General features: G+C 42.6%; 1 protein-coding gene across 10 annotated transcripts in view; it reads left to right on the top strand.

Annotated features, from left to right (window-relative positions):
• The window catches only part of LRCH3 (leucine rich repeats and calponin homology domain containing 3), a 123,314-nt gene that overhangs the window by 30,610 nt on the left and 64,809 nt on the right, over nucleotides 1-27,895 (top strand). For all 10 annotated transcript variants that reach the window (XM_040349729.1, XM_040349733.1, XM_040349730.1 and 7 more), the window contains exons 2-5: nucleotides 13,259-13,403; nucleotides 16,236-16,362; nucleotides 18,475-18,580; nucleotides 27,509-27,645. In XM_040349729.1, coding sequence (XP_040205663.1) covers nucleotides 13,259-13,403; nucleotides 16,236-16,362; nucleotides 18,475-18,580; nucleotides 27,509-27,645 — 515 coding nt within the window. The remainder of the gene's footprint in view (nucleotides 1-13,258; nucleotides 13,404-16,235; nucleotides 16,363-18,474; nucleotides 18,581-27,508; nucleotides 27,646-27,895) is intronic.

The raw sequence follows: 27,895 nt of genomic DNA, 5'->3' as shown, positions 1-27,895 counted from the left end.
CAGGACTCAGGTGAGTAAAACCGGAGGCCGGACACTAGAAGTTTTTTCACCTTCATGCATAAGATGCATTAAGGTGAAAAACACGAGGGTTTACAACCCTTTAAACCATGGGTCTTCAAACTACGGCCCTCCAGTTGTTCAGGAACTACAATTCCCATCATGCTTAGTCATGTCTGTGAATGTCAGTGTGTTACAATGCCTCATAGGATGTGTAGTTCTACAACAGCAGGAGGGCCGTAGTTTGAGGATCCCTGCTTTTAAACCCTTTCATGCCATTTCAATCAGCTGGCGCTCCCTCCCCTGTCACCAATTTTCTTTGGCGTCAGAAGTGATGTCATGCTGATAGCAGAGGAACGAAGCAGCAGACAGAAATTACTCTTGGTGGTTTTAATTGAGACGTGTACACGCTATAGTGCAGGGGTGCCCAACCAATGGCCTGGGGGGGTCACATGTGGCCCATGGAGCCCTCTGATGTGACCCGCAACCTCCTGCTCTGGAATGGCGGGTTTGCAAGCCCAGATTGCGGGTTACTGACATGCCATCCCAGAGCATCAGTGTTGTGAATGAAGCCAGTGCTAGAGGAAGCACGCGGCTGCGGAGAAGAGCTGCATAAGCCATTGCTTCATGTATAGTGCCGCCTCCTGTCACAGGCAGAATGATGCCAAATGCACTCTGCCTGGGGAAGCAACAGCCGGCGATACCTGAATGGAAGACTGTTATTAAAGGTAAGTTTATTACTAAAATCAGTGTATATTTGGGCATATCTGTTTTGCAGTGGTTACTGGGCTGCTTTGAAACTTAACCCTCAGGTGCGGCGTGGTACACCTGCGGGTTACCTGCACTGAGCCATAGACTTCTGTTTTTACCTGTGGGTTTGGTGCAGTTTCAGAAAATGCACCACACCTGCAGGATATAATAGAATGCTGTGGAAAAGTGCAGCTAACCTGCAGGAAAGCCACAGCTGCACTGCACCCTGAGTGTGATTAACCACTTCCCGCCCGGCCTATGGCCGATTTACGTCTGGGAAGTGGTTTTAAAAACCTGACTGGACGTCCTGCAGGATTTCATGCCGCGAGCACCCGATCAGTCTGACAACCTGCATCTCGGCGGAGGCTCTTTACCACGTGATCAGCCGTGTCCAATCACGGCTGATCACGATGTAAACGTTGATGGCTCTTCCTCACTCGCGTCTGACAGACGCGAGTAGAGGAGAGCCGATCGGCGGCTCTCCTGACGGGGGGTTCGCGCTGATTGTTTATCAGCGCAGCCCCCCCCTGGGATCGCCACACGGACCACCAGGGAAGCCCACCCTGAACCACCAGGGAAGGGCAAAAAAAGCCTGAAAAAAAAAAAAGCATTAAAAAAAAAAAGATGCCAATCAGTGCCCACAAATGGGCACTGACTGGCAACATGGGTAAATCAGTGCTGTCCCACAATGTCCATCAGTGCCACCCCACAGTGCCCATCCATGCCCAGTGCCCACCTATTAGTGCCCATCTGTGCCGCCCATGAGTGCCCATCTGTGCCGCCCATGAGTGCCCATCTGTGCTGCATACCAGCGCCACCTCATCTGTGCCCGTCAGTACTACCTCATCGATGTCCATCAGTGCCGCCATATCAGTGCCCGTAATTGAAAGAGAAAACTTACTTATTTACAAAAAAATTAACAGAAAAAAATAAAAACGTAATTTTTTTTCAAAATTTTCAGTCTTTTTTTAGTTGTTGCGCAAAAGAAAAAAAAATCGCAGAGTTGATCAAACACCACCAAAAGAAAGCTCTATTTGTGTGGAAAAAAGGACGCCAATTTCATTTGGGTACAGTGTAGCATGACCGTGCAATTGCCATTCAAAGTGTGACAGTGCTGAAAATTGGCTTGGGTGGGAAGGTATGGAAGTGGTTAAACTGCAGCACATCAGTGTGAAAGCAGCCTTAAGCCCCTTTCACATGAACAGTCCGACCCAATTGGACCCTCTATTCTCCTCCTTTATGGAGCAGCAGATATAAATGGACTTGTGTCCTTTTACACCCGCCTACCTCCAATCTTATAGGGCCCATAGAGAAGGGTGGGCTGTCTGTGTCCACTTTGCATATGCAGAGTGGACCCAAACCTGTCATCCGCCCTCTCTGCTCATTGTGACCAGTTGCTTAAGTGGCCCCCGCTCTTCAAAATGTTGGGCCCCCGTGCTATAGTGCATCCTTTTTTAACCAGGGTGCCTTGGCAAAAATGCCAAAAAAAGTGTATGCCAGCGGGTGGATGAAGCCTGCCTTTTAGTTACACAAAGCCACAGGTCTTCATTGTGCACCATTACAACCTTCTAGCCGCTGGCATCCGATCAACCAATTAAATCATCAGTCAAAAAGGTGAACATCATGCGCCTGCACAGCATCCTAGTTTGGCCCTCCTCTGCCCCGCTCCATTGGCACTGGGGTCACATTAGCTGAGTGAGAAGAGAAGTGTTGGAGTACTTGTCAGGATCAGTGTGAAAAAGGTGTATTTGCTTTAGAAGAATAAATTGCTAATGTTGAGTGTCCAGCGAATGTGGATTTTGTTGGGTTATGTTAAGTTTAATTTTTCAAAATTTAGAATGGTGTGCCTTGAGATTGTGCACAATTTGTTTAAGGGTGCCTTGACTGAAAAAAGTTTGAGATACACTGCTATAGAGGGATATGCTTTGTTCATATTTCATGTCCGAGTTTTACAAACACATTAATGAAAATCTGATGTGTTTTTTAAAGTGCAACTCCAGGCAAACATATGATTGTATAGGTGAAATACATATATGCTTAAAATGTTACCTGTTGATTCTGACTAACTGTTTTTGCCATACATACAATGTTAGTGTTGTGGATGACATCACTCTTCTACTTCTTTGTTTGGTGTTAGGGCTCGTTCTCACTTGCTTCAAAACATGGTTTCAGACACGCTTTTTTTAAAGCTCTCTGAACGCCAGTCAAAGCCCCTGTCGCTTAATAAAATGGTTAGCTTACAGTCCTGTTTACACCTTGCGTTTGCTTTGCTTCAAAATTGATACCCCATGTCACTTTAGTGGTACTTTAAAGCATCTCCAAAGCCTTCATAGAAGTCTGTCAAAGCACCTGATGCTTTTGAGAGGCTTTTGTTCAGCTTTAGCTTCACTTTGTTTTGGAGGTATTGCTGCTATGAGATATCAACACACACACACACACACACACACACACGGCATCTGCCAAGCTTCATAAAAGCACAACAAAGTATCGCAGATGCATCAAAATTACATGTTGAAACAGTAGGCGCTTGTGTGTTGAAGGCCAAACAAGTGTAAATGAGCCCTTCGTAGGTCAGTGCTGAATAGATCTGTTGATGCTGATTCACTGTCCGGTTAAGGAGGGTGGAGAGGTTGACATGTGAAGATGTTTAATCGGAACAATGCAAGTTGCCCATCTGGCTGTTTAGTTTGTAACGAAAATTCAGTATGCACTTGGTGTGTGTGTGTGTGTGTGTGTGTATATATATATATATATATATATATATATATATATATATATATATATATATATATATATATATATATATATATATATATATATATATATATATATATATATATATATATATTATATAGAGAATATATTATATAGAGAATATATTATATAGAGAATATATTATATAGAGAATATATTATATAGAGAATATATTATATAGAGAATATATTATATATGAATATATTATATATATATATATTATATATATATATATATATATATATATATCTCTATCATACACACACATGAAGAGAGGTTTTCAAATGCTTTATTTCAGGCCCAACATAGCCAACATCAACATGCAGTAGGAAGGAAAGGTTGATGAAGCGATGGAGAACTTTGCGGTATCAGGCCTGGATATAAGAGCAAGCCTGCTCTCAATGGCACAATAATTGTAGTCACCATTCGTCGCCACTCTAGCCAGAGTGGGTGAAGTGCCCCCAGACAGACTTCTGCCACAAGCCTGGCAGCCGAAGTGTCACTTAGTGTTGCTGGGAGGAACAGGCCTCTGCCACAGGCCAATTACTTAAACTACCTCCCAGTAGGTTAAGCGTGGGTCACCGTATGACAGCAATAGTGTACCAGTCAGCATTCCGGTCACCAGATCCCCGATGGTTCGTTCAAGCCCTGTTGGACAACCTGCCTCCAGGGTTCTCCTCAAGCCGACCCCCCAATCGAACGGCACACAGCCTGGGATCTTCTCAGTAAAGTGGGGGACCCAGCAAGTCACTGGGGCCCCTCTCTGCAATATAGAGCTCCGCGTAGTATGCGACCCCTGCCTGAAAGGCCATCGCCGGGGTTCGTTGGATGCGCGCACCCTAAAGATGGATGCCGCACCTGGAACCCACGGGAAGAACCAATAAAGATGGCGCCTGTCACAGATATCCCCCTCCCCAGCATGCCCCGCGAGGGAAAACTCCTCCAATTGGCTGCTGGGGGGGGAAAAAACTCCTCCAGAACCCCTCTAGCGCCACCTGTCGCCCAGGGGAGGTATCAACACCCCCGGAGCGCAGACTGACCTACAGGACAGTTCAGGAATGACAGCAGCCATAATTTAGAAAATTGTGAATGGGAGCAAAATAACTCTCCCATTCCCCACTAACATTAGCGTAGTGCCCATACTGAAAGTAAGGGGGCGCTATATATATATATATATATATATATATATATATATATATATATATAATATTTTATTATAGAATTGTAGTTTATTATCCTTTTTGATTTTAATATTGTGAATATGAATGTCAGCCATTATCTGGACCTTTAGCGCTAATTTACATATGCATTTTTGTAGTATAGAAATTTACATATACAGCCTTTGCTTCCTGCACAGTACGGTATTTCTGCTTTACTGCCCCTCCCAGAATAAAAATCAAGCAGCTCAGTGAACATGATATAGTTCCTAAATAGGTGATAGTTTATCTCAAATTAGAAACCGAGTAATGACACCAATCCATTGAGTGCTCCCTCTAGTTGTTAATCTAATAAAGTTTTTTATTTAATAGAATAGAAAAAACAATTCTGCCTTTTTGTTCCTTAGGCCAGCCATTCCATTGAGCAGGAACCGGTTGAGATTCAAACGGTGTGTGAGCAGGCTGAATGTGCCAAGTGATCGATCGCTCAACTTTGGTACAACCAGCCTGCCGGATTTACTTGCGATTATCGCAATGATTACTCTTTTCCCAGCTGGGACGACTTCCACCGCCCTCCCGCTGGGAGAATAATGTCTCGGCAGGAGGGATTCCCCCATTAACACTGTGCTGGTGAGGGAATCGCATCGTGTATGGCCTGCCTTTTTATAGTTTCCATTTGCACTGTACATAAGATGACGATTCTAAAACCTGTAGTGCTAGTGCCTATGAGAGATCTGAGTGGTATTTCTTAGCTTTGTCACATTCACATATTTCTATCCTCATGTCATTCCCAGCTATTTTTGTATTGCGCTGTGCGCTGGCATTACTCATCGACAAGCTTTGTACACTGTATAGTTTTTTTTCTTAAAGTAACTGCTGTGTTTTCTTTCATGCATATGAGCATGCACTAGTCTTATGGCTTTAAATATCTGGCAACCCTTAAAATCAAGTTCTATGTGTTTTTAAGTGGCGTGCCTGTTCCATCATCTTGGTCTTACTTGTTTGATCTGTAGATGAAGGCTGTTGCAGAGAATGCTGGGAAGTGTTTGCAGTATTTGGCACAGTCTGTTTCCGTGCTAAGAAAAGCTAAATATAAATCGCAGATGCTGTTGCTCCTCTTGTAACTGCATAGATTTTAGAATCATGGAGATCACTATTTTTCTCATATCTCCCAAGCCAGGTAGCTTCTGTAGTACATGCTTGAGTGTTTTGGATAGGAAAGAAAGCTTACTTTGAGGTCTTTGAGATGCTTTTGAGATTTAGTGTACATATATCAAATTGTGGCTAAACTTTAAAAATAAAGTGTGTACAGGAGCAAAGTTCAGTAAAACCTGAATTATTTGTAAGTTCTATGACTTGATATGCAGGTTTTGCAAAGGGAAGCAGAATCCTGCAGTAATTCTTGTTGGTTGATGGATGACAGGCATTGAACAACAGAACCCTGGCCACTTTGGAGTCCTAACTACCTTTCCCTATGATCATAAAACCTGCTGTAAAATGCATACAGATAATTCCCTATTTTTTTAATAACTTTGTCACACCTGCACCCTGTTTAACCACTTGACCACCAGGCACGTAAACCCACTTACCGTATTTATCGGCGTATACCGCACACTTTTTTGCCCTGAAAATCAGGGAAAAATCGTGGGTGCGCGGTATACGCCGATACCCGCTTTCCCGCGCCAAGTTTTGAATACTGCGCCGACATATACCGAGCGCAGTACACTCGGATATAGTCGGGCAGTCTCGGCAACTTCCGTGCTCACGTCCTGGACGTCAGCGCGGGTAGCCGAGCATTGCCGACAATACACGAGTGTCAGAGCGCAGTACACTCGTGTATTGTCGGCAATGCTCAGCTACCCACGCTGACGTCCTGTACGTCCAGGACGTGAGCGCGGAAGTTGCCGACTATACCCGAGTGTACTGCGCTCGGTATATGTCAGCGCAGTATTCAAAACTCGGCGCGGGAAACGAGCGAGGACGCCACAGAAGGACGCCGGACCCGCCGAAGAGGACACCGGACCCGCCGCAGAAGGACACCCAAAGCCGCAGAAGGACGCCGGACCGCCGAAGAGGACACCCGAAGCCTCAGAAGGACGCCGGACCCGACGAGGCCGCCGATGGACGCCGCGCAAGACACCAAAACTAAGTACAAAATAAACTTTTTTTCCCACAGGATTCGGGGTCACTTTAGGGGTGCGCGGTATACGCGGCAGCGCGTTATACCGCGATAAATACGGTAATAACCAGACCAATTTTCAGCTTTCAGTGCTCTCACAATTTGAATGACAATTACTTAGTCATACAACCCAAATGAAATTTTCATCCTTTTTTTCACACATATAGAGCTTTCTTTTGGTGGTATTTAATCACTGTTGGGTTTTTTTTTTTTTTGCGCTATAAGAGAAAAAAGGCTGACAATTCTGTAAAAAAAAATGAATTTTTCTTTGTTTCTGTTTATAAAATTTAGCAAATTTAGTATTTTTTCTTCATTCTTTTGCATAATGTGAAAGATGAAGTTACGCTGAATAAATAGATACCCAACATGTCACCCTTCAAAATTGCACACGCTTGTGGAATGGCGCCAAACTTTGCTACTTAAAAATCCCCATAGGCGACGTTGCAGAGTAGTGTGGGGTATTGCAGAGTAGTGTGGGGTATTGCAGAGTAGTGTGGGGTATTGCAGAGTAGTGTGGGGTATTGCAGAGTAGTGCACAGTAGAGAGTAGTCTTAGTATGGGGCAGGGATGGCTGGATCTGTGACTGCATTTGTCACAGATCCAGCCCACAGCACTCGTGCTGCATCCGCTCTCTCCCCTCTCCTCTCACACTGTACCGTTCGATACAGAGAGGGGAGGGAGGAACCGGCGTCATCACATGACGCCGGTTTGTTTACAAGTGATCGCTCCATCATTGGACGGAGCGATCACGTGGTGATCCACTGGGTCCGGGAGCGCGATTATGGGAGGACATCCATGGACGTCCTCCCAGAGTTAAGGAACCGCCTTGTAGACGTATATCGTCTATAGGGTGGTGAGTAAGCGGTTAAATTGTTTTGATTTTTCTTGCGTCGGGAAGAAAATCTGTACAGGTGCGTTGCATCATGGGAGTGCTCCTATGTGGTGGGCATGTTTCTTGCTTACTGGTAAATGTCAATACAGTCAGTTAAAGGGGTTGTAAAGGTAAAAACATTTTTTCCCTAAATGGCTTCCTTTACCTTAGTGCAGTCCACCTTCACTTACCTCATTCTTCAATTTTGCTTTTAAATGCCCTTATTTCTTCTGAGAAATCCTCACTTCCTGTTCTTCTGTCTGTAACTCCACACAGTAATGCAAGGCTTTCTCCCTGGTGTGGAGAAAGCCTCTTGAGGGGGGAGGGGGGCGAGCAGGAGTGTCAGGACACTCTCTACTTTGCAGATAGAAAAAGGAGCTGTGTGTTAGTGGGTGTCCTGACACTCCTGCTCGCCCCCTCCCCCCTGAAGAGGCTTTCTCCACACCAGGGAGAAAGCCTTGCATTACTGTGTGTAGTTACAGACAGAAGAACAGGAAGTGAGGATTTCTCAGAAGAAATAAGGACATTTAAAAGCAAAATCGAAGAATGAGGTAAGTGAAGGACGACTGCACGAAGGTAAGGTTAAGTGTATTTGACCCCACTAACAATTGGAAAATCAACCAAGTTCTAAAATTTGTAACTAAATTCTACTAGTGTATAACCAGCGTAAGACCTTGCCACTCTCCTCTTTGTACATAAATGATATGTCACCAGGAGCCATTTTTCCTTCTGGAGAGATGGGGGGGGGAAAAAAGCACTTCAAAGCCCAATTCCTGGAAAATTTTAAAAACACCCTTGTAGTGGGGTCCCCCACCTTGTTTAAATGCTCATTTATTTTAAGGACAGAGGATTAAAGTGATTATAAAGTCTCATTTGATATTTTAATTGAAGAGAGAAAATAAAACCTTTCATACTTACCTCCTCTGTGCAGTTAGTTTTGCACAGGGCAGCCCGATCCTCTTTTTCTTGAGCTTCTGGCCCCTCCCTCCTGTCGAGTGCCCCTACAGCAAGCAGCTTGCTATGGGGGCACCCGAGCCGATCTGCAGCTCTGTGTATTCAGACACGGAGCTGCAGCCCGACCCCCGCCTTCTCTTTCCTGATTGGCTCCCACTGCTGTCAAACTCAGCCAGTGGCACTGCTGCTGTGTCTCAGCCAATCAGGAGGGAGAGTCCTATATGGCTGAGGGACTCGTGGACATCGCTGACTAGAGGTGGGGCTTAGGTAAGTATAAGGGTGTGCTGGGACGGCTGCTGCTGCACACAGAAGGCTTTTTATCTTAATGCATCAAGATATAAAAACCTGCCTTTACAATCGTTTTAAAGGGGTTGAAAACCCTCTGTTTTTCACCTTAATGCATTCTGTGCATTCACGAATGCCGTTTAGGAGATATTTACTGTAAACTGCGCTGATGTCATCAGCGCATTTGCTCTGAAGTAATGGCCGCCCATGCCATTTCTTCAGGAGCATGTTCCATGACAGTTTGCTCCCGCGCGCACACGTGGGAGTGACGTCACGTGGCTCTGGCCAGTCACAGAGCCAGAGTCTGCGGCCCCGGAATGAAGACGGTCGAAGATTGATGCAGTCTGCAACGGAGATGACACATGCTTCGTTTGCAGGTAAGTGTGCTAATAGGCGATGCTTACTAGCACATTTATGCCTTTACTTTGCAGGAAGAAAAACCCACCAGGCCTAATTAAAAGTAAAAATAAATGTAGACTTCATCTTTAGGCTTCATTTCCATGGACGTTTTTGGACGTTTTTACAGCCACTTTTCTGAGCTTTTTTTGCAGCTTAAAAACGGCTCTCCATGTTGGTCTATGGCCTCATGCCCACCATGATGTTTTTGAGCTGTAGATGGCTGAGCCGTTTTTAAGCTGTAAAAAAAAAAACAGGACCAGTGCGTTCTGAAGCTCCAGCCTTAGAGCTGTAAAAACGCCAGACGTTAAACGCTCAAACGCGCAAAAAGGCTACAAACGCTACCGCTGCGTTTTTGAGCTCCAGCTAAAAATAAAATTAAAAAAAAAACATGGACAGGCGTTTTTAAGCTGTAAAAAAGGCTAAAAAAAGTGGCTGTAAAAATGTCCATTGGAAATGAAGCCTTAAAAACAAATGGACAGAGATTTTGAACAAGGTAAAAATGTCTTTATGACTGGAGTTCAGCTTTAAGAAAAAAGAACCACTATATACAGAACTACATTTATTTGTGGTATATAAATTGCTTCAGGATGAGGAGGCAATTTTTATTTTTGGGGGGGAAATCATCTCCTTTACATGGTGATGTAACCAAACCACATTGTAAATTAAGAGCTGCGGGTATTGGCTTGCAGCCAACTTCCTATACTGTATTTGTAGCATTTTTCCCTCCGAAAAGCCCAGAGCGGTTCCTTTATTTCCTGGTAGTATATTACATGTTTCATGCCATAAGACCGTAACCTATTAGCAGGTCTGGTCACTGTAGTAGAGTTGCTGTTCTAGAGGCCTTGGAAGGCTGTCTTCAAGTAACATTTATGCAACTGTTATCCATTTTAGAGCTTCTTTTCAATTTTGGCTGAAAGTTACATTTGAGGCACTCATGATCACACTGAAATATTTAAAGTCTACATTTATTTTTATTTTTAATTGACAAAAGGGACAGTGCTTGCATTCATTGAGAAGCGTCACTTGTGCTGGAGATTGTTGTCTTAGTTGAAATCCCCTTCCCAGTACTCCCACAGTGGTAATCTTCTGGTGCTGTAGAAGTTGGTACAGCTCTGGACCTGACATAGGCAAGAGTGCCGGCTACGCCTGTCCTTTCCACTACCCCCCCTGCATTCATAGAATCTGTACTATAGTTTCCATCAGTGAAAAGTGCGACAAATGAATGAAAAACGTTATCTGTATTAACCCTCGCAGCACCGGAAGATTGCCACAGCTGGGGTATGGAGGGTGGGAGTTTGGCACAGAGGATTTCAGATTTCAAGACCGCAGCCACCAGCACAAGGGACAGTTTTCATTGAATGCAAGTACTGTCCATTGTTAGGATTTAAAAAAAAAAATACATTTAGGCTTTAATCCCCTCTCTACATTCAAAGGGAAAAAGATAGTGTCATTTTGTAATACAAAATGTAGTTTTCTTTTCTTTATCTTGTAGTAAAAAAAATCAGAAAAAAATAAAGAGCCAAGATAAGTGTATCTAAACCCAAACAAAAATGTATTATGTTAGTTTATCCGCCCTTATGTGGTAACTGCATTTGTTTTCTTTCAGGCATTTTCCCTTTTTTACCTAGGGATCCTGCCATTAAGATTCCTTATGTCAAATGGTAAAAATGGTCGCTCTTTGTATCTATGGAGAACATGGATACATAGAACATAGAACCCTAGAACAGAATTACAATACTTTATTCTCTCCACTTTTCTATAACCTAGAGTAGGTGGCAGCGGCGGCTGGGGCTCCATTTTTTTTTGGGGGGGGGGGGCAAACTGGCTTCCTCTGCAGCTTCATCCTCGGAGCCCAATACAATCGCTTCTCCTCTCGGCCAGTTTGGGTTTAAGAACCGCTTCCTGATTGGCCGGGTGGAGTATAAGGAAGACAATGGCGAATATTAATTTGCCGTTGTCGCACAAGTGGGTGGGCTCTGCGCCCCGCGCCCTCCCTTTTCTGAAGCCATTTGGAGCCTCAGCCTCTAATTGTAGAAACCCTATTGAAATCCAAGCGTCCGGTGCCCTTTATGGATGGGCTATGTAGCTCCTACATTAGGAGTTATGTAACTGATAAGAGACCGAATGGGCAAAGTGACAGGGCTACGGACCCACATATACTTTTGCTGCACTCCCCCACCACTCTTTTGCTCCATATAAACCTTTGCAAAATACTCTGTACTTATCAGTATGGAGGAGCATGTGACGACCTCATGTGACAGCGATTGAGTCTGATTGGCTTATTGGTAGGTCTGAGCAGTGTTATTAAAGAGAGGGGGCAACTTCATTAAACTTTTTGTGATCTTCAAAACCCTGCCTAAAAAAATGTTGATGTAATATTAGTGATTGCAAAGTCTTGTTTGTTCTATAAAAATAGCAAACATGTTATGTTGTAGGCAAGCCCAGGACAATCTTTCTTACTACTACTACCTATTTTTGCTAGCATTTTTCTTTTTGTCTTGTCACAAGTAAAATTTCTGGGGCTTTGTGCGATTTGTCTGTCTCAAAATGGCAGACATGTTAGTCAGCAGCAACTGGACCCAGGAAAGTGGTCGCTACACCCAGAGGTTTTTTAGGACCTGTTACTGGTGGGAGTGCTGGATCTGGACCTCCCAGGTTTCAAGGTTCAACAGCAAATTAGAAAGGCTCGTTTCCAAGCACAGGGATCCTTTAGCTAAAGCAATGGATGCTCTGTGGGATCAATACGCCCTGGTGATTCTCATTTTCTGCAGGCAGGCATCAGTGGATATGTATGCCACCCAACTAAGTCTCCTGGTGGACACCCTGTGTGGCCTTTACTGGGCTTCCAGGATCATTTAAAAGATCAATTTGCCATCCTGATTCTTGGTTCCTGGCTTTGATGGCATGACTTTTGAGAGATGGGACATCTCTGAATCTGTGACTCCCATGGTCTAAAATCTAGGAAGGCTACTTTCTGCAAGATGTATCATTAGACGTGGACAGCATACTTCACTTGGTTTTAGTCTCTGGGCTTTCAGCCTCCAAGTTTCCCTGTTGTTGGGCGAATCCTCTTCTTCCCGCAACTTGGTTTGGGGCTGCGCTTGGCTATCAGGACTTGCGTGACGTCTCTTCGCGTGACGTCACTCCTGCGCTTTTGCACGGGAGCCGCAATTCACGGCACAGGCTGGGGCATGGGGCATGCGCAGTGAACATTTTCGGCGGACTACAAGTGAAATATCTCCTAAACGGCGCACGTTTAGGAGATATTTCCACTTCCTATAGGTAGAAGTCCAACAAGTGTGTTTACAACCACTGTATGCTTATGTTCTCAAGGATCAAGTTCCACCCTTTCCTTTCCAGGTACATTCTTCTAGGCCTGTGTGTGCTTCTTGGGCTTTTTTTGCATTAGGCAAGTTTTTACCAGATTTACAAGGCTTCTACATAGTCTTTAGTTCACACACTGTCTATCAGGAGGATGTGTTGACCTCATCTGATTCCAGGTTCGGGAGTAAGTTCTTTCAGGCCTCTTTGAGCCGCAGGCAGTCCAAGTCATGCTGTTTTTTTTTTTTTTTTTTTTTCTTTGGACCTGTTGGCTCTTGACTGCTGTGTCCCCATCTTTTAGGTACAAGTCTTCCTGCATCCCTCAATGGACTCTAAAAAAGGGATTTTACCATGAGTACAAAAATCCTGTTTTTCTTTTTATGCTCGGGTATAATTATCAAGATTTGTGATGGGTTTTCCTAAGCCTAGCATCTGGGGAGAAAAAATTGAGAGCTTTCCTCATAAACAATCTGGTTTCTGGCTATACTTGGCACTCAAAGAAGTTGGAGTATATGTTGTAACTGCTAACTGTTTACTTCTAGATATGTAAAACAAGTAGTAATTTATTTCCTTTATTTTCTTCTTTTTAAGATCTGTCTCGGAACAGGCTGTCGGAGATCCCTGCTGAGATCTGCCATTATGTTTCCCTGGAAAGCCTAAATCTTTACCAGAACTGTATCCGCTATGTGCCAGAAGCTACTCTTAACCTGCAAGCCCTGACCTTCCTTAATCTCAGGTATCTGCTCTGTTTCTCAAACTTTTTTTTTTTCTCGTGGTGCACCAAAAAGATCTAAAAAAAAAAAAAATTCACGGCACACCTGAAAAGATTTAACATTTTTGTGATGAAGAAATTTATTTTGACATGTATTTAATTTAAAATTTAATGTGAAGGCTGTGCCTGCTTTCGAGAACAAATCGGATTAAAGCGATTTGTAATTTTTTTTTGTACTTTTTGCTTCCTTGATATTCATGTAACAGTTTTTCTTTCAGTTCCAGACTTGATTAAAGTGGTTGTTTAGCCACTCTGCTATCTTCACACAATTCTCTGTTTGATAAAGTAAGGTGCCCTGTGTCTTATAAATAAAATGCCATTCTATACCTTATTTTATAGCGTCACTCGGCACACATATGACCGGCCGCGCCTCTCTTCTCTCGCTCTGACTGCTGCAGGGGGAGAGAGGTGGCCAGTCACGTGAGCACCAAGCGGTGCTATAAAATAAGGTATTAAAAAATTTTTGTTTTTTTTGGGGGGACTTTGAGTGAGGCACAAGACACGTGGTAAGAAAAATTATGTAAATTGTTTAATTGGCATACAAACAAAGCATACCTTGTAACTTGTAACTTGTGATACATGATTGAGCATGAGTATTTGAATCTCTATACAAAACAATGGCATACAAAAAAGAATTCATATATGTATACATGCACACATCTGAAATCGCATAGTGTCCCATGAAAGTAGCTGGTATAAAAAACTCAACACCCAAGTTCACTATATGGGTCACTTATGCATTTGTACATGTTGTTCATGTCCCCCCTAATCGCCTCTTCTCAAGAGAGAATAAATTCAGTTCCTCTAATCTTTCCTCATAGCCGAGCTCCTCCATGCCTCTTATCAGTTTGGTCCTGGTTTGGTCACATATATTGGCCCCAAATCATTTATTCTACAGACATATTTGGATTTTTTTCCTCCTTACCCATTACGTTTGGAAGGGTGTTCCTGGGGTGTGTTGGCGCATTCACTTTTTCCTTAGGTTCATTCCCTCAGCTCTTGGGATAGACTTGCTTTGCAGATTTTGACTTGCAACACTGCTTATTTAGAACAATTTATATGCAAGTATTTCAGGGAGATATAGTAATAAGGGGGCGCTACTAGTATGTGATAACATATTGATTTACGGTAGAATTTGTAATTTATTTTAACTGTAAGGTCAACAATGCAATAATAATTTAAAGTGCAAGTGCTTGTGTGAGAACCACATCAAAAAATAGGTGCAAACAAGTCCAAAAAATGCAGCCACGGTAACTAGGTGATAACCATTTGATGCATGGAATTACCAATTGCTTAACTTTAGAGTAGACACCATCACCACCGAACAGATATCAAACTGGCCTCACCCGGTGAGAGGTAGAGGTAAGTGCCTACTTACCAGACCACCATGACCCTTTGTTTTAAAAAAGGATCAGGTGCAGCTTTAGTAAAGTTGGTAGCCTGAGGTCTGTACTAGTACCTGGATGGGACTGGCCAGGAATGGACTCCAACAGAAGAAATTACCATGGATAAAATGAAGAAAAACGGGCCATAGTGAAGTTTCGCGATTTATTGTAAAACAGATTAAAAACAAAAGCCAAATGGCCGCTTACTTGTGCCAAGACCTTGGCACTGAGCAATCAAGCGTGTTACAGCTAGGTGTGATGTGGAACACCTAGCTGTAACACGCTCGATTCATCAGTGCCACATAAGCACTTGCACTTTAAATTAAAATTATTATTGCATCGTTGACCTTACAGTTAACATATTTCACGGTAGAATTTATAATTTTATCACATACTATTAGCGCTCCCCTTATTACTATACACCCCCCACATTGCTAAAGTTGTTTTCACAGCACTTTAGGAGGAGCAGCTTCCTTAATATATTTTATATTCCCATCGCGCAGAATTCTCTATTTCCTCATTCTAGGAAGATGCACATCTCGTTTCCCCTAGTCCCTTTTTTTTCTTACCATATGTGCAAAACACCAGATCCTATTTCGGTACCTTTTTTAAGATATACTATACGTTTGCTCTTGATGAGTGGCAACTGGTCACGAAACGCGCTGAGCCTATTCAATGTCATGTTCCCAACACATAGCTTGACCTCAACTGTGATTCGTCTGTATCGTATAACCCATTTTTATTTCATTACCAAAACAAGCATTTGGCTTTTTATACCAGCTACTTTTATGGGACACTATGTAATTTCTGATGCGTGCATGTATACATACATTAATTCTTTTTTTGTATGTCATAGTTTTGTATAGAGATTGTATCACATGTTTATGAGGTATGCTTTGTTTTTATGATGATTAAACAATTTACATAATTTCTCCTACCATGTGTTTTGTGCCTCACTCAAAGTTCCAAAAAAACCCTCTATTTTTTTCCGATTTGGGAATGGAGGTGCATGTAATCATTTAAAGTCCCGTTACCCTCTTGCTTTCTAAAATAAGGTCTAGAACTGCATTTTATTTATAAAGCACACACACTAGGCACCTTACTTTATCAAAGACAGAGAATTTTATATAAAAATTGTAAGGTAATTTGACTAATTTCAGCAGCTGGGAGGGGAGCGGAGTGGCACTGTCACTAGCTGACGGGGAGGGAGGACGATGACCGAGGAGAGCTGCGGATGATGGAGGCGCATAAACTGACAAGGTGTCGGGGCTCAGCGCATTCGCTCAAGAGAGCCACTGTGCCGCCATCAAACGACGACAGCCGGTCTTAAAGTGGTTAAAAGCAGGTATGCATTTCAAGTAGATTGATTTTAATTATCCTTTTTGCTTTGTTTTTGGTTTTCCCCTTCAAGTCGAAACCAACTTACTTCACTTCCGGGGCACATCTGCAGTCTACCTCTGAAAGTTCTTGTAGCAAGTAACAACAAGCTGGACTCCTTGCCAGAGGAGATTTGTCTTCTGAGACACCTGACAGAACTGGTACGATTTTATTGATTAATGGCATTTTAAATCCGTATTAAACCCCAAAGCAAATATTTATTATATTGCAGCTTACCAATGCTTAGATGGCTGTATTTTTGTTTTCTTTTTTTCTTTGTCTTTTTCCTTTATTTGTATCTGGTGATTCTGTCAGTAAGTCTGTTTTTGAACAGAACAATCTGTCATGCAAATGTAGCAGTTGGTGTGTTAAGACAAACCATTTAGAGTCGGTTCACACTAGGGCGACACGACTTCCAGCGCGACTTTCAGAGGCGACTCCGACACGACTTGAGCATGAACCACAGGGCGATCTGGGGCGATTTACAACACCACTTGAAGTCGTCTCCAGGCTAGGAGACTTTCCAGTGGCCAATCAAACAACAATCGGCTCTAGGGGAGGTAGGGGGTGGGAGAGGTTTGCCTGAGAAATGTATGTTATCTTCTTGGAAAGTCGCTTCAGTTAAGACAGTGATCAGACTTGGAGGCGACTTCCATTGAAATCAATGGGTACAAATCGCCTACAAGTCGGATTGAAGTAGTACAGGAACCTCTTCTGAAGTCGTATTAACACCGCTCCCATTCACTTACATTGTTTTTCTCTACAGCGCGACTTGGAATCCGACTTGAGGTTGTCCCAAGTTGCCCCAGTGTGAACCGACTCTTACCACTGACAGCCTTTATCCCAAATGGAAAACACTGTTGCCATAACTGCAGTGTAAACTGGAGTTTGGCTTCAGTTTGTTGGTCTATCTAAATCTGCTATTCCATCTAACACTCCCCACCCCGAGACTGATAATGCTGCTGTCCAAAGGTAGTGTAAGCACTGTAAAACAGAAGGTGTGTTACTGACTGGGTCAGCAGGAGAAAACGGAGTGGAAAAAAGCCTAACAAAATAAAATGAATGCCACCCCATCTAGTTGTTAACCTGCAGTATAATACGTTTTGGGTTTAAAGTGGTTGTAAAGGTAGATTTTTGCATTAAGATAAAAAAAAAAAAAAAATTGTGTGTGCAAGATCAGCCACCATTCCCCCTCCCATACCTGCCCGTTCCCATTCTCGATCCAGCACTGTGCCCGAGAGCAGTTACTCTCTGCTGTATCGCAGGTCAAAGAGTCAGCCATTGGCTTCTGTTGCTGTCAATCAAACCTTGTGACAAAGGAGCAGAGGGTAGGGCCGAATCTCACTGTTCGTGTCTAAAGACAGACTGTGCAGCTCAGGCTCAAGCCCGCTGGTGTGCCTCAAAAGGAAGCGACTTCCTATGGTGGAATAGCGAGAAAAGGGGGAGCCTGGAGTGATGGCGTTGAACCCCAAAAGAAAAGATTTAGGGCTGCACTGAGCAAAACCATTGCTTATAGCCGGTAAGTATAACATGTTTGTTATTTGTAAACCTATTTTGTTTCAAATCACTTTAAGGCCTGGTTTACACCTATGCGTTCAGTGCATTTAAATTTTGCAGAAACGCACTTTAATTCATTTAACATGGATTCCTATGGGTCACGTTTACATCTCTGCATTTTCCGCTAGTGCATTTTTTTGGAAAGGATCATGGACTTTTATCACGCAGCAAGTTGCATTTTGGGTTCCATAGGCTTCGATGGAAACGCATCAAAGATGCAGTGCCTGCATTTTTGATGCGTTTTTGATGGTTTCTCCTGCAGGACAACAGATGCTTCCCAAAAATGCTAAACGCATTTAAAAACGCGGGGCAAAATGCAACCTGCATAAGTGTGAACTAAACCATTAAATCGCTTAAAATGTGCTACAGTATTTTTAAAGGAAGTTTAACAAGTACAACTTTTTATTGCTTATTTGTTTGGTATACAAGGTGCATGTTAAACTGGCAAATCAACAAATCCGTTCATACATTTTGTGCAGGTGATACTAGAAATGATCACTAAATAGAAGACCTACATAGTCTAAATCAAGTTCTCTTTTACTTTCCTGTATAGTATCTGTGTTTTACCAACCGTTCACTTTGTTGCTGCTCTCTGTATGCACGACTATGATTGCAAGTTGCATTCACGTTTTTGTATGAAAGTTTGTTGCATATTCCATAGTGTTGAAGGGCTTTTGATTGCTATCCTAATATAGGATTTTTTTTTTTTTTTTCAGGATGTGAGTTGCAATGAGATCCAGACAATTCCTATCCAAATTGGCAAATTAGAATCTTTACGCGATCTCAATATTAGAAGAAACCACTTGCAGCAGCTGCCAGAGGGTAAGCAGAATATTTATTGGATATTATATATTTATTTTGTATCGATACTGGTATATATTTTGTAAGGTGTGTCGGAACACTGTTTGGTTCATACACTTTTTAAGAGAACTATGTTTTTTTTTATTTATTTTTTATTAAAGATTCATACTTGCCTAGGTGAATGGAGCATCAAGGCCAATGCTTTAGCTATCCCTGTTGTCTCTGCACTAAGAACCGAGCCATCGAACACCGCCGATGGCTCAGTTGTCTCGGATGCCCGAGAGGAGAGCTGTTGACTGTTAGTCAGCGTCTCTTCTCTCTGCTTCCTAATTAGCTCATTGGAGAGCTGAGCTGTTCAGGGTCAGGTAGGTGCCATCACATGGGCTCGCTCAGACTGCCATCAGTGAAGGCAGCTGGCGGATCCAGACTTGGAAGTCGGGATGACGCACTGCCTCAACTGATGGCAGTGACGTCAGCAGAGAGCGGACTTCAGACAACTCTGCTGAAAACGGGTCACAGGAGTAAGTGCAAAACAAATTGCACTCCTGTAACCCATAGGAGAAGCCCAGCTTAAAAAGCTCAGGCTGGACTTCTCATTTAAGTTGACTGAGATTGTCGGTCTCCTTTTTGTGGAGTTTAAGTTTCTGTGTTTCTAAGGTTTTTCTGAATTTCACTATCTTCTACCAGGAGATATTCATACAATAACATTAATAAATAAACCTGTCTGGATTTAAAACGTTGGTAGCTGCCACTGCTACTTTAGGGCTTTTCAACTCTTTGCTTTTGCAGTTATGAAATATTCTGAGTAATAATGGAGTTCCTTTTTGTTTTTCACAGACATAAAAAATATTGCACAATTGCTTATAAAGGAATGTCCTCTGAGCAATGTCTAAACTATGCTGGCATGAGATGATCCATGCAGAAAAGCATTGCATGTGTGGCGTTTTAACTCTGACAATAGTAATGTGCATTTTTATGAATGCCTGATAAATGAGAGGGCGAGAGAACAGTTTAAATCTGTGATCCACAATTAAACCCATTTGCAAACTGTAGACACTTCATGCTAACATTTTGAGCTGTAAATACTGTAAGCTGCAACAGAAACAGCCTAACAAAGGCAAAAAACCCTTTGTTAGGCTGTTTCTGTTGCAGCTTACAGTATTTGTTTATTTGAGTATGCCCCAGGAAATGTGGGACGGACACACACACACACACACACACACACACACACACACACACACACACACACACACACACACACACACACACACAAACAGCTTGAAGTCTTTTGTGGTATTTGTGGATGAGGCTCTTTACCTTCTCAGATGGTAAAGCTGCCCATTCCTCTTGCAAAAAGCTTCCCGTTCCTGTAAATTCTTGGGCTGTCTTGCATGAACTGCACATTTGAGATCTCCCCAGAGTGGCTCAATGATATTGAGGTCAGGAGACTGAGATGGCCACTCCAGAACCATCACTTTTTATTCTGCTGTAGCCAATGACAGGTCCACTTGGCCTTGTGTTTTGGATCATTGTCATGTTGGAATGTCCAAGTACGTCCCATGCACAGCTTCCTGGCTGATGAATGCAAATGTTCCTCCAGTATTTTTTGATCACATACTGCATTCATCTTGCCAACAATTTTGACCAAATTTCCTGTGCCTTTGTAGATCACACATCCCCAAAACATCAGTGATCCACCTCGGTACCTTTTCATCATAGCCCTTGTTGATCCTTGTTGATTTTTTATGGTTGTGGCCAAAAAGCTAAATTTTTGGTCTCATCACTCCAAATGACTTTGTGCCAGAAGGTTTGAGGCTTGTCTCTGTGCTGTTTGGCATATTATGAGTGGAATACTTTGTGGCATTTGCGTAGTAATGACTTTCTTCTGGCTACTCAACCATGCAGCCGATCTTTCTTGTGCCTCCTTATTGTGCATCTTGAAACAGCCACGCCACCTGTCTTCAGAGAGTCCTGTATTTCACCTGAAGTTATTTGTGGGGTTTTCTTTGCATCCCAAACAATTTTCCTGGCAGTTGTGGCTGAAATTTTAGTTGGTCTACCTGACCGTGGTTTGGTTTCAACAGAACCCCTTATTTTCCACTTCTTGATAAGTTTCAACACTGCTGATTGCCATTCTCAATTCCTGTTCCTGTAATTGTAGAATCGCCCACGATTCAGCACAGATCCTTTCTCCTCATACGCGGTCTCTTTATTGAAGAGGGAGGAGCCATCAATGAGAAATGATCTCATATGTTTACATTTGAGATCATTTCTCATTGGCCATGCTGATCGCATGTTAAATGGCCGCTGAGATTGGCCATTTATCGCAATCTGGCTGGGTCCAAGGGAGACGGCCAGCACAGATTTTTCCTTATGCGCACTCGCGAGGAAAGGGTAGGACATCTATTGACGCCCTCCTGCCAATGTAGGTCTGCGCTGTAGCTCATTCAGCTATAGCGTTGATGGGAACTGGTTAAAAATGAAAATTAGATATGTGATGAAGCGCTAGATTTCAAGGTTTATCTAGCATAATAGTTTCACATGTATCTAAAGCTTGAGAAACAGACTGTGTGCTATATGTCCACATCCTAGAAAATCATGTACAACTATCAACAGAATATGTTGTAATGGACATATAAAAGAGAAACTACCGGTAATTACATTAAAAACACCTTTATGTACCAGTAAAAATGTATTACACAACATTAAATATTACACATAGGGGTTCACAAGGATTCATGTATACTGAGTGTATTATCAAGAGCCCCCTCTTTGGAATACATGTGCCTTGACTACTTTTACTACCATGCTGTCTTTATGAGGACTTACTCAAATTGGGTCTGGATGGTTCCCCATTTGGAAGTTGATCTTTTTATTTTACAATTATGTGTACAAGACCATTGGCTGTTTCCATCTGAGAGGCAGTGGCTTCACCTTGGTTTACTCATCTGCACCTCTATGGGCTACACACATATACTATGAATTATAGTCTACCCTACTGGCTGATATTGCTATTAATAAAGATTAGGAGTGGGTTCCAGTGTACGGATTCTGTCACATCTGCTCCTGAAGGAGGATTCCTGAACTGCATCTAGACCACGTGTGAACTGTAATCTGAATCTTTGCATGTTGTGGAGAACAGTTTTTAATGTGTAATAGATTTTTAATGGTAATAAAGTTGTTGTTGTGGTACTCAGTTTCTCTTCTATATGTCCACACAAAGTCCATGACTACATGTTCTATTCATAGTTGTACATAGCTTCACATGTAATGTTCCATAAGTTGCTAGAGATGCCTTTGATTCTTCTAGCTGGATAAGCTTCCTTGATTGCAGTGACATCATCTTAATGCCCTTTTAATGTGCTCACCCATTATACCACTTTGCAGACTGCTTTGTGCTGTAGCTACAATAGAATGTTAGGATTGCTGTATCCATCCAGACATTACAATTACAATAGCAATTACAATAGCAATTACATGCAAGCGGCTGCGAATAAGCTCCAGGAGCTGTCGGCCTCCAGTTTTTAGTGGGGCTTCCGCCCACATCTAATGCAAGCTGACCCTATGTGAATGGGGCCTTATTGAAAATGGTTGTGTTTACGTTTTCAATACATTAATACAAATAAAATCCGCAAACTGAAAGTAATTTTTTTCCAAAAATGGCAAATCTGACAATCCAGAAAAGCAGTGATGCAACAACGTGTGGCTAACTTTACATATTCAGAATTAATCTATGACCAAACAAATTGGCCAAATATTTGGTGTGAAGACCAATGTAATTGATGCAAATGTATTGTTTATCCTGTCAGATAGAACTTCCTGCTACACATTAAGGCTCGGTTCACATATATGTGAATTGGAATGCGTTTTTGAACCTAATCTGATACGCATGACCTGTGAAATGACATTGATTTCCATTGAAGCTGTATATATGCAGTGCATCCGCAGAGCAAATAAGAGTCCTGTGCTTTTTCTGAGCACTGCAGTGTGGTTCAGGTGTGAACTCCAGGCTTAGAGTTCTATAGGAACACTTCTGAATCGCACATTTCTTCAGGATTCTGTTCATGGTTTTGGCACGGATTGCTGTCCTACTACACAAGTTGACACCCTTTTATCCCTTTTATGTATTGGCCAGCACTGAAGACACAACTGTGACAAAAATCCAGCCCTGAGCCTAGCAAATTTGCATTAGATTTGCATCAAAAATACACCGCTGAACAAATTCTTCTAGAATTTTTTTTTATTTTTTTTAGTTTTCAGTGCTGTGATAGTTTGACAAACCAGGTCCTCTGCCCACAGTGCTTTGACTTAGTTCTCCTAAATGCCATGCGTCTTTGCAGAAAAAACTTAACACATTTAAACTTGTTTAGGCATGTCAAGCATTTATGCGTTAATTCATTTCATTGGCCAAAATTCTGCCCATTGAAATTAACAATCAAGCGCTTGATGCGCCTAGCAATTAATGCCTGTTTACATGTGTCAAGTGTTTTTTTGCCAAAGTTTAGCTGCTCCTGGAGGCGCTGATATTTTTTTTATTTTTTTTTGTTTTGCCTTTTAAATGCCCCTGCCTTTTTTTTTTAAAGCAAAATTGCTCCCGCCCTACCGAATATAAATAACATGAATAAATATTGCATTCTAGATCTGTCGTCCACATCCCTAGAGTGGACTATTGGCAGATGGCCTTCCTAAGCTGTCCGCACCTAGACCTGGGGAGAGATCTTTCAATATCTGTCAAAGGTGGGGAAAGAACCAGATGTATACATCCTCACCTCCAACAAGCTGAACAAATTCATGGCCACAAGCAGGGAACATGTAGCCTTTGTAGGGGCTGTGGTCTTTTTGTTTTTCTCAGTTCAATCTGGTTTATGCCTTCCCTTGAACTTCCTCCTTGGGCTGCTACACAGAATTGAGGAGGAAAATATGAAGTAGATTCTCTTAGAACTAAATTTGCCCGGAAGAATGTGGTACATGGACATACTCAAACTTCTGGAGTGAACCTTGGCTTCTTCCAAACAGACCAGACCTACTGGCCCCTATTCCATCTTGCCTGTCTCATTGCTATTAAAACAAGTTATAGAGGATTGAGGTATTTCTGACTTTGTTGTTCCCACCTTACTCAGATCAAGAAAATCTTGGAAGATTTATCATTGCACATGGAAGGCTAAATTTGCTTGTAAGGACAGGCATCCCAGGGTACTCCATATTTTGGCCTTTCTTCAGTCTGGTCTTGACTGGCATCTGGCCTTGAGTCCCCTCAAGGGACATGGTTCTGCTTTATCTATCTGTTTCCAAAAACCTCTTGCCACGCAATCCCTTGTTGAGACTTTTCTTCAGGGAGCTGCTTATATAAATCCTTCAATTTGACCTCCCGTGTCTACTTGGGATCCAAACCTAGTTCTCTCTGTATTTCAGAGATCTCCCTTTGAATCCATTAGAGATTTTCCATTGGAAGACCTCACTTATACAGTTGCCATTCTGATAGCCATTACATCTGTTAGGTGTGTTTCTGAATTGGCAGCTCTTTCTTATAAAGAACCTTCTTTTGTTTTGCAGAAGGACAACGTTTTTGAAACCAAAACCTTTCTTCATTTCCAAGGGGGCTCTCTTCTCTCCACCTTAGTGAGGACATTGTTCTTCCTTTACTTTTTGTCCTGCTCTAAAACATTGCAAGAAAATTGGCCTAAATTGCCTGGATGTGGTCTGGGCTGTCGGGGTCTACCTGAAAACGATATCCTCTATTTGCAAGACTAAGTCCCTCTTTGTCATGCCTATGGGCCTTCATATACGGCATCTTGCTCCACCATTTTTAGTGGATTAGGCAACTCGTTTCCAGGGCTTTTCCCTTTTTATGGAAAGGGTTTCTTTCACTGTCAGAGCCCATTCCACTGGGTCTGTTGGTATTTTTGGGGGTTTCTTGCATCAGGCCTCTGCTTCCCACATCTGTAAGACAGCCACCTGGTCCTTTGATCACACATTCTTCAAGTTTTTCCAGGTGGATGTTCAGGTCTTGGCTTGTGCAAACAAGGTGCTTCAAGTTGTTGTTTTGATTCTTTAACCCTTGTTTTCTTGTGGACCTGTTGGCAGTTCTCTTTGCTATATTGTTGCCCACCCCTAAGGTCATTGCTTGAGAACTTCAATGAATACAAGACCATGGATGTTTTGACTTGCCTGTAAATTCCTTAATAAAGTACAGAATACAAGGCTCTCCTCTGTGTCTTGATCACTCCACATTGCTTGCTAAAACGTGTCAAATAGTTACACCCCCATATGCACATTCGATTTGTAAAAAAAAACATTAGGAGCACCTACATGTTGCATATCGCTGCTGGTGCTGCAGTGAGCGCAATCATTCTAGGGCCATTATTCACAGTAAATCCAAACTGATAGCTTTAGTGACCTTTCGAGTGTTGCCTATGGAAAATATAGGAAACAAGGTTTAAGGACCCTTTCACACGGGCGGATCCCATAATGATCCGCCCCGTGAACATCCGCTTGCTCAGAGGGGATCGATATGTTGATCCCCGCTGAGCCGACGGATGACAGGGCGGTCCCTGCACACAGTGCATGGACCGCCCTGTCAGATCTCCGCTCTCCTCAATGGGGGGGATTGAAGGAACACCGACCGTCTGTCCGTGTTCCTCCGATCTGCTTTGCAGACGGATGGAAAAATAGGATTTTCCTCCATCTGCAGAAACGGAGCATAGTGGACACGGATGAGATCGGGTGTCAGCGGATGTTCATCCATCCAACTTGACGTGTGGCTGACTGAAGAAAATAAAAATCATGCATCACCAGCTTTAGAGTGTCTCCACTCTGGATGGGAGAGCAACAGACGGCCTTGGATAGCAACATTTTCAGTCTGGGGTGAGGGCAGAGTTGGGTGCACCCGCAGATGTAGATGAATTTGACTAACAAATGAAAGTGGAACTTTACCCAGAACAACTTGATAAAAAAATGTTCTATAGCAAGAAACATGCATTCCACATTAATAATTATGCCACCAAAATGAGTGTACAGTAAAACCTTGGTTTGAGAGCGTTTTGCAAGACAAGCAAAATGTTTTAATAAATTGTGCCTTATTATACAAGCGATGTCATGATATAAGAGTAGCGTCATGTCACAACTGAGTATAAAAAAGAGAGGAGCCTCTAAGTGTAGCAATATGGTTACATTTAATGAAGGTACAACATTTAGTAACTTATTGCTACACTTGGAGGTGCCTCTCTTCTCTTTTATACCCTGTAAAAAAATGCTTTGATATACAAGTGCTTTGGATTACAAGCATTTTTCTGGAATGAATTATGCTTGCAATCCAAGGTTTTACTGTATGCTGTAAATTGTTTCCAACATTGCGCCTGTTTCTTCTTCCTGGAGGCTGCCATTTTGCTGAAGCCCAGATGCCCAGCAGTAAATCATAAAGGGGAACTAAACCCATCGATTTTTTAACAGTTTCAAAAAACTGTTACATTCCTGGAATGCCAGGTTTGTTAACAGTCACATTTGCTTGTGTCCTCAACCAAACTGTCAAACCATTAAATGGCAGTGTGCAGCATAATGGCAGTTGCAGATCAAACAGAAGCGGCTTCCTTGGCTGTAAAGGATAGGATGGTTTAATTTTGCTTTAAGGCTGTCAGCAGATTAGCCTCTACAAACTCGCCAGTGCTGACTCTGTCCCCTTCTCTGCACCAGTCTTTCCTCAAGCTGCCCCCCGTGCTCATTTTTACCTCGCAGCACAGCAAAAATAGGGAGGCAGCACAGCTTAGAACCGAGGGTGGGAGCTGGCCAAGTTATTTTTCAAGTTATTGGTTGCTAGGCATAATACAGACACCGTCCACTGTCCCACAGACACCGTCCACTGTCCCACAGACACCGTCCACTGTCCCACAGACACCGTCCACTGTCCCACAGACACCGTCCACTGTCCCACAGACACCGTCCACTGTCCCACAGACACCGTCCACTGTCCCACAGACACCGTCCACTGTCCCACAGACACCGTCCACTGTCCCACAGACACCGTCCACTGTCCCACAGACACCGTCCACTGTCCCACAGACACCTGGAAATCCAAACCCCTTAAAGGGCTGACTGGAGTAGGCGCGATGGAGTAAAAAAAAAAAAAAAAAAAAACCTGTGTCTGTATACACAGAGCTGCAACTCGGCTCCGGTGCCCCCATAGCAAGCTGCTTGCAGTGGGGGCACTCAACAGGAGGGGGGGGTGGCAGGAGCCCCGGCCAGGGACCCGAGAAGAGGATCCTGGCTGCCCAGTGCAAAACCACTGCTCAGAGCAGGTAAGTATAACATGTTTGTTATTTTTAATAGGGGAAAAAAACAAGACTTTTCAATCGCTGTAATTTTTAACACTTTTTAGGCAGTTACAGCAACATGTTTTTCTTCCATTGGGCATAAATATTTTTCATGAATTAATAAAACCTGACCATTATGTGCACCCCTGTCAGTAAATGGTTTGTTTCAACCCTTTAACTTCCACTTTTGCTGGAGCAAGTTGAAAACACACTTACTGGCTAGATCTCCATGTTAATATAGAGAGGGGGGGAGGGGGGAGAATAAACAAAAAGAATGCAGCCACCACATCTTAGAATTGTTAATATATATATATGTTAATATAAAATCTTTGTTTTGGAGTTTAATACTGATTTTAATTTTAGAGAATGTATATGTGTGTTGTGGTTGGGAGTAAACATTTTATTTTTCTGCAATATAAACCGCATCTTCTGGCTGGGAAGGCATAGAGTTTTGCAAACTTAACTCCTGAGAGATTTGTGTGTACCTGACTGAAAATCCATCTGACTGCTGCAAGGACAGTTGTAGCCACAGAACTAAGAGCAGCTTAAAAAACATTTAGAACACCCTGAAATTCACAGAAAAGTCCTGACATAGCAGTAATTTCTTCAGTAAATTTATTTTTTCTTTTCTTTTTCCTGACAGAACTTGCAGATTTGCCACTGGTTCGGTTAGATTTTTCGTGCAACAAAGTCACAAGTATTCCAGTATGTTACCGAAATCTGCGTCACCTCCAGACCATTATCTTGGACAACAATCCCCTGCTGTCCCCTCCAGCTCAGGTATGTGCTTGATAACCTGAAATATTTTATCTGCAAACAATGACTGCCTTTAATAATTGAATGCCTAAGCTTGAGCTTTGTTTTCACAGCACACTTTTTAATCACTTCAGCTTCAGAGGATTTACCCCCCTTCATGACCAAGCCATTTTTGCGATACAGCATTGCGTTATTTTGACCGACAATTGCGTTTTACGTCGCTGTACCCAAATAAAATGTATGCAATTTTTTTTCCCCACAAATAGAACTTTAT

The sequence above is a fragment of the Rana temporaria genome, chromosome 4, assembly GCF_905171775.1.
Source record: "Rana temporaria chromosome 4, aRanTem1.1, whole genome shotgun sequence".
NCBI classification, from domain to species: Eukaryota; Metazoa; Chordata; class Amphibia; order Anura; family Ranidae; genus Rana; species Rana temporaria.
Note: the sequence above shows the minus strand (reverse complement) of the source record. Positions and strands in the feature narration are given on the sequence as shown.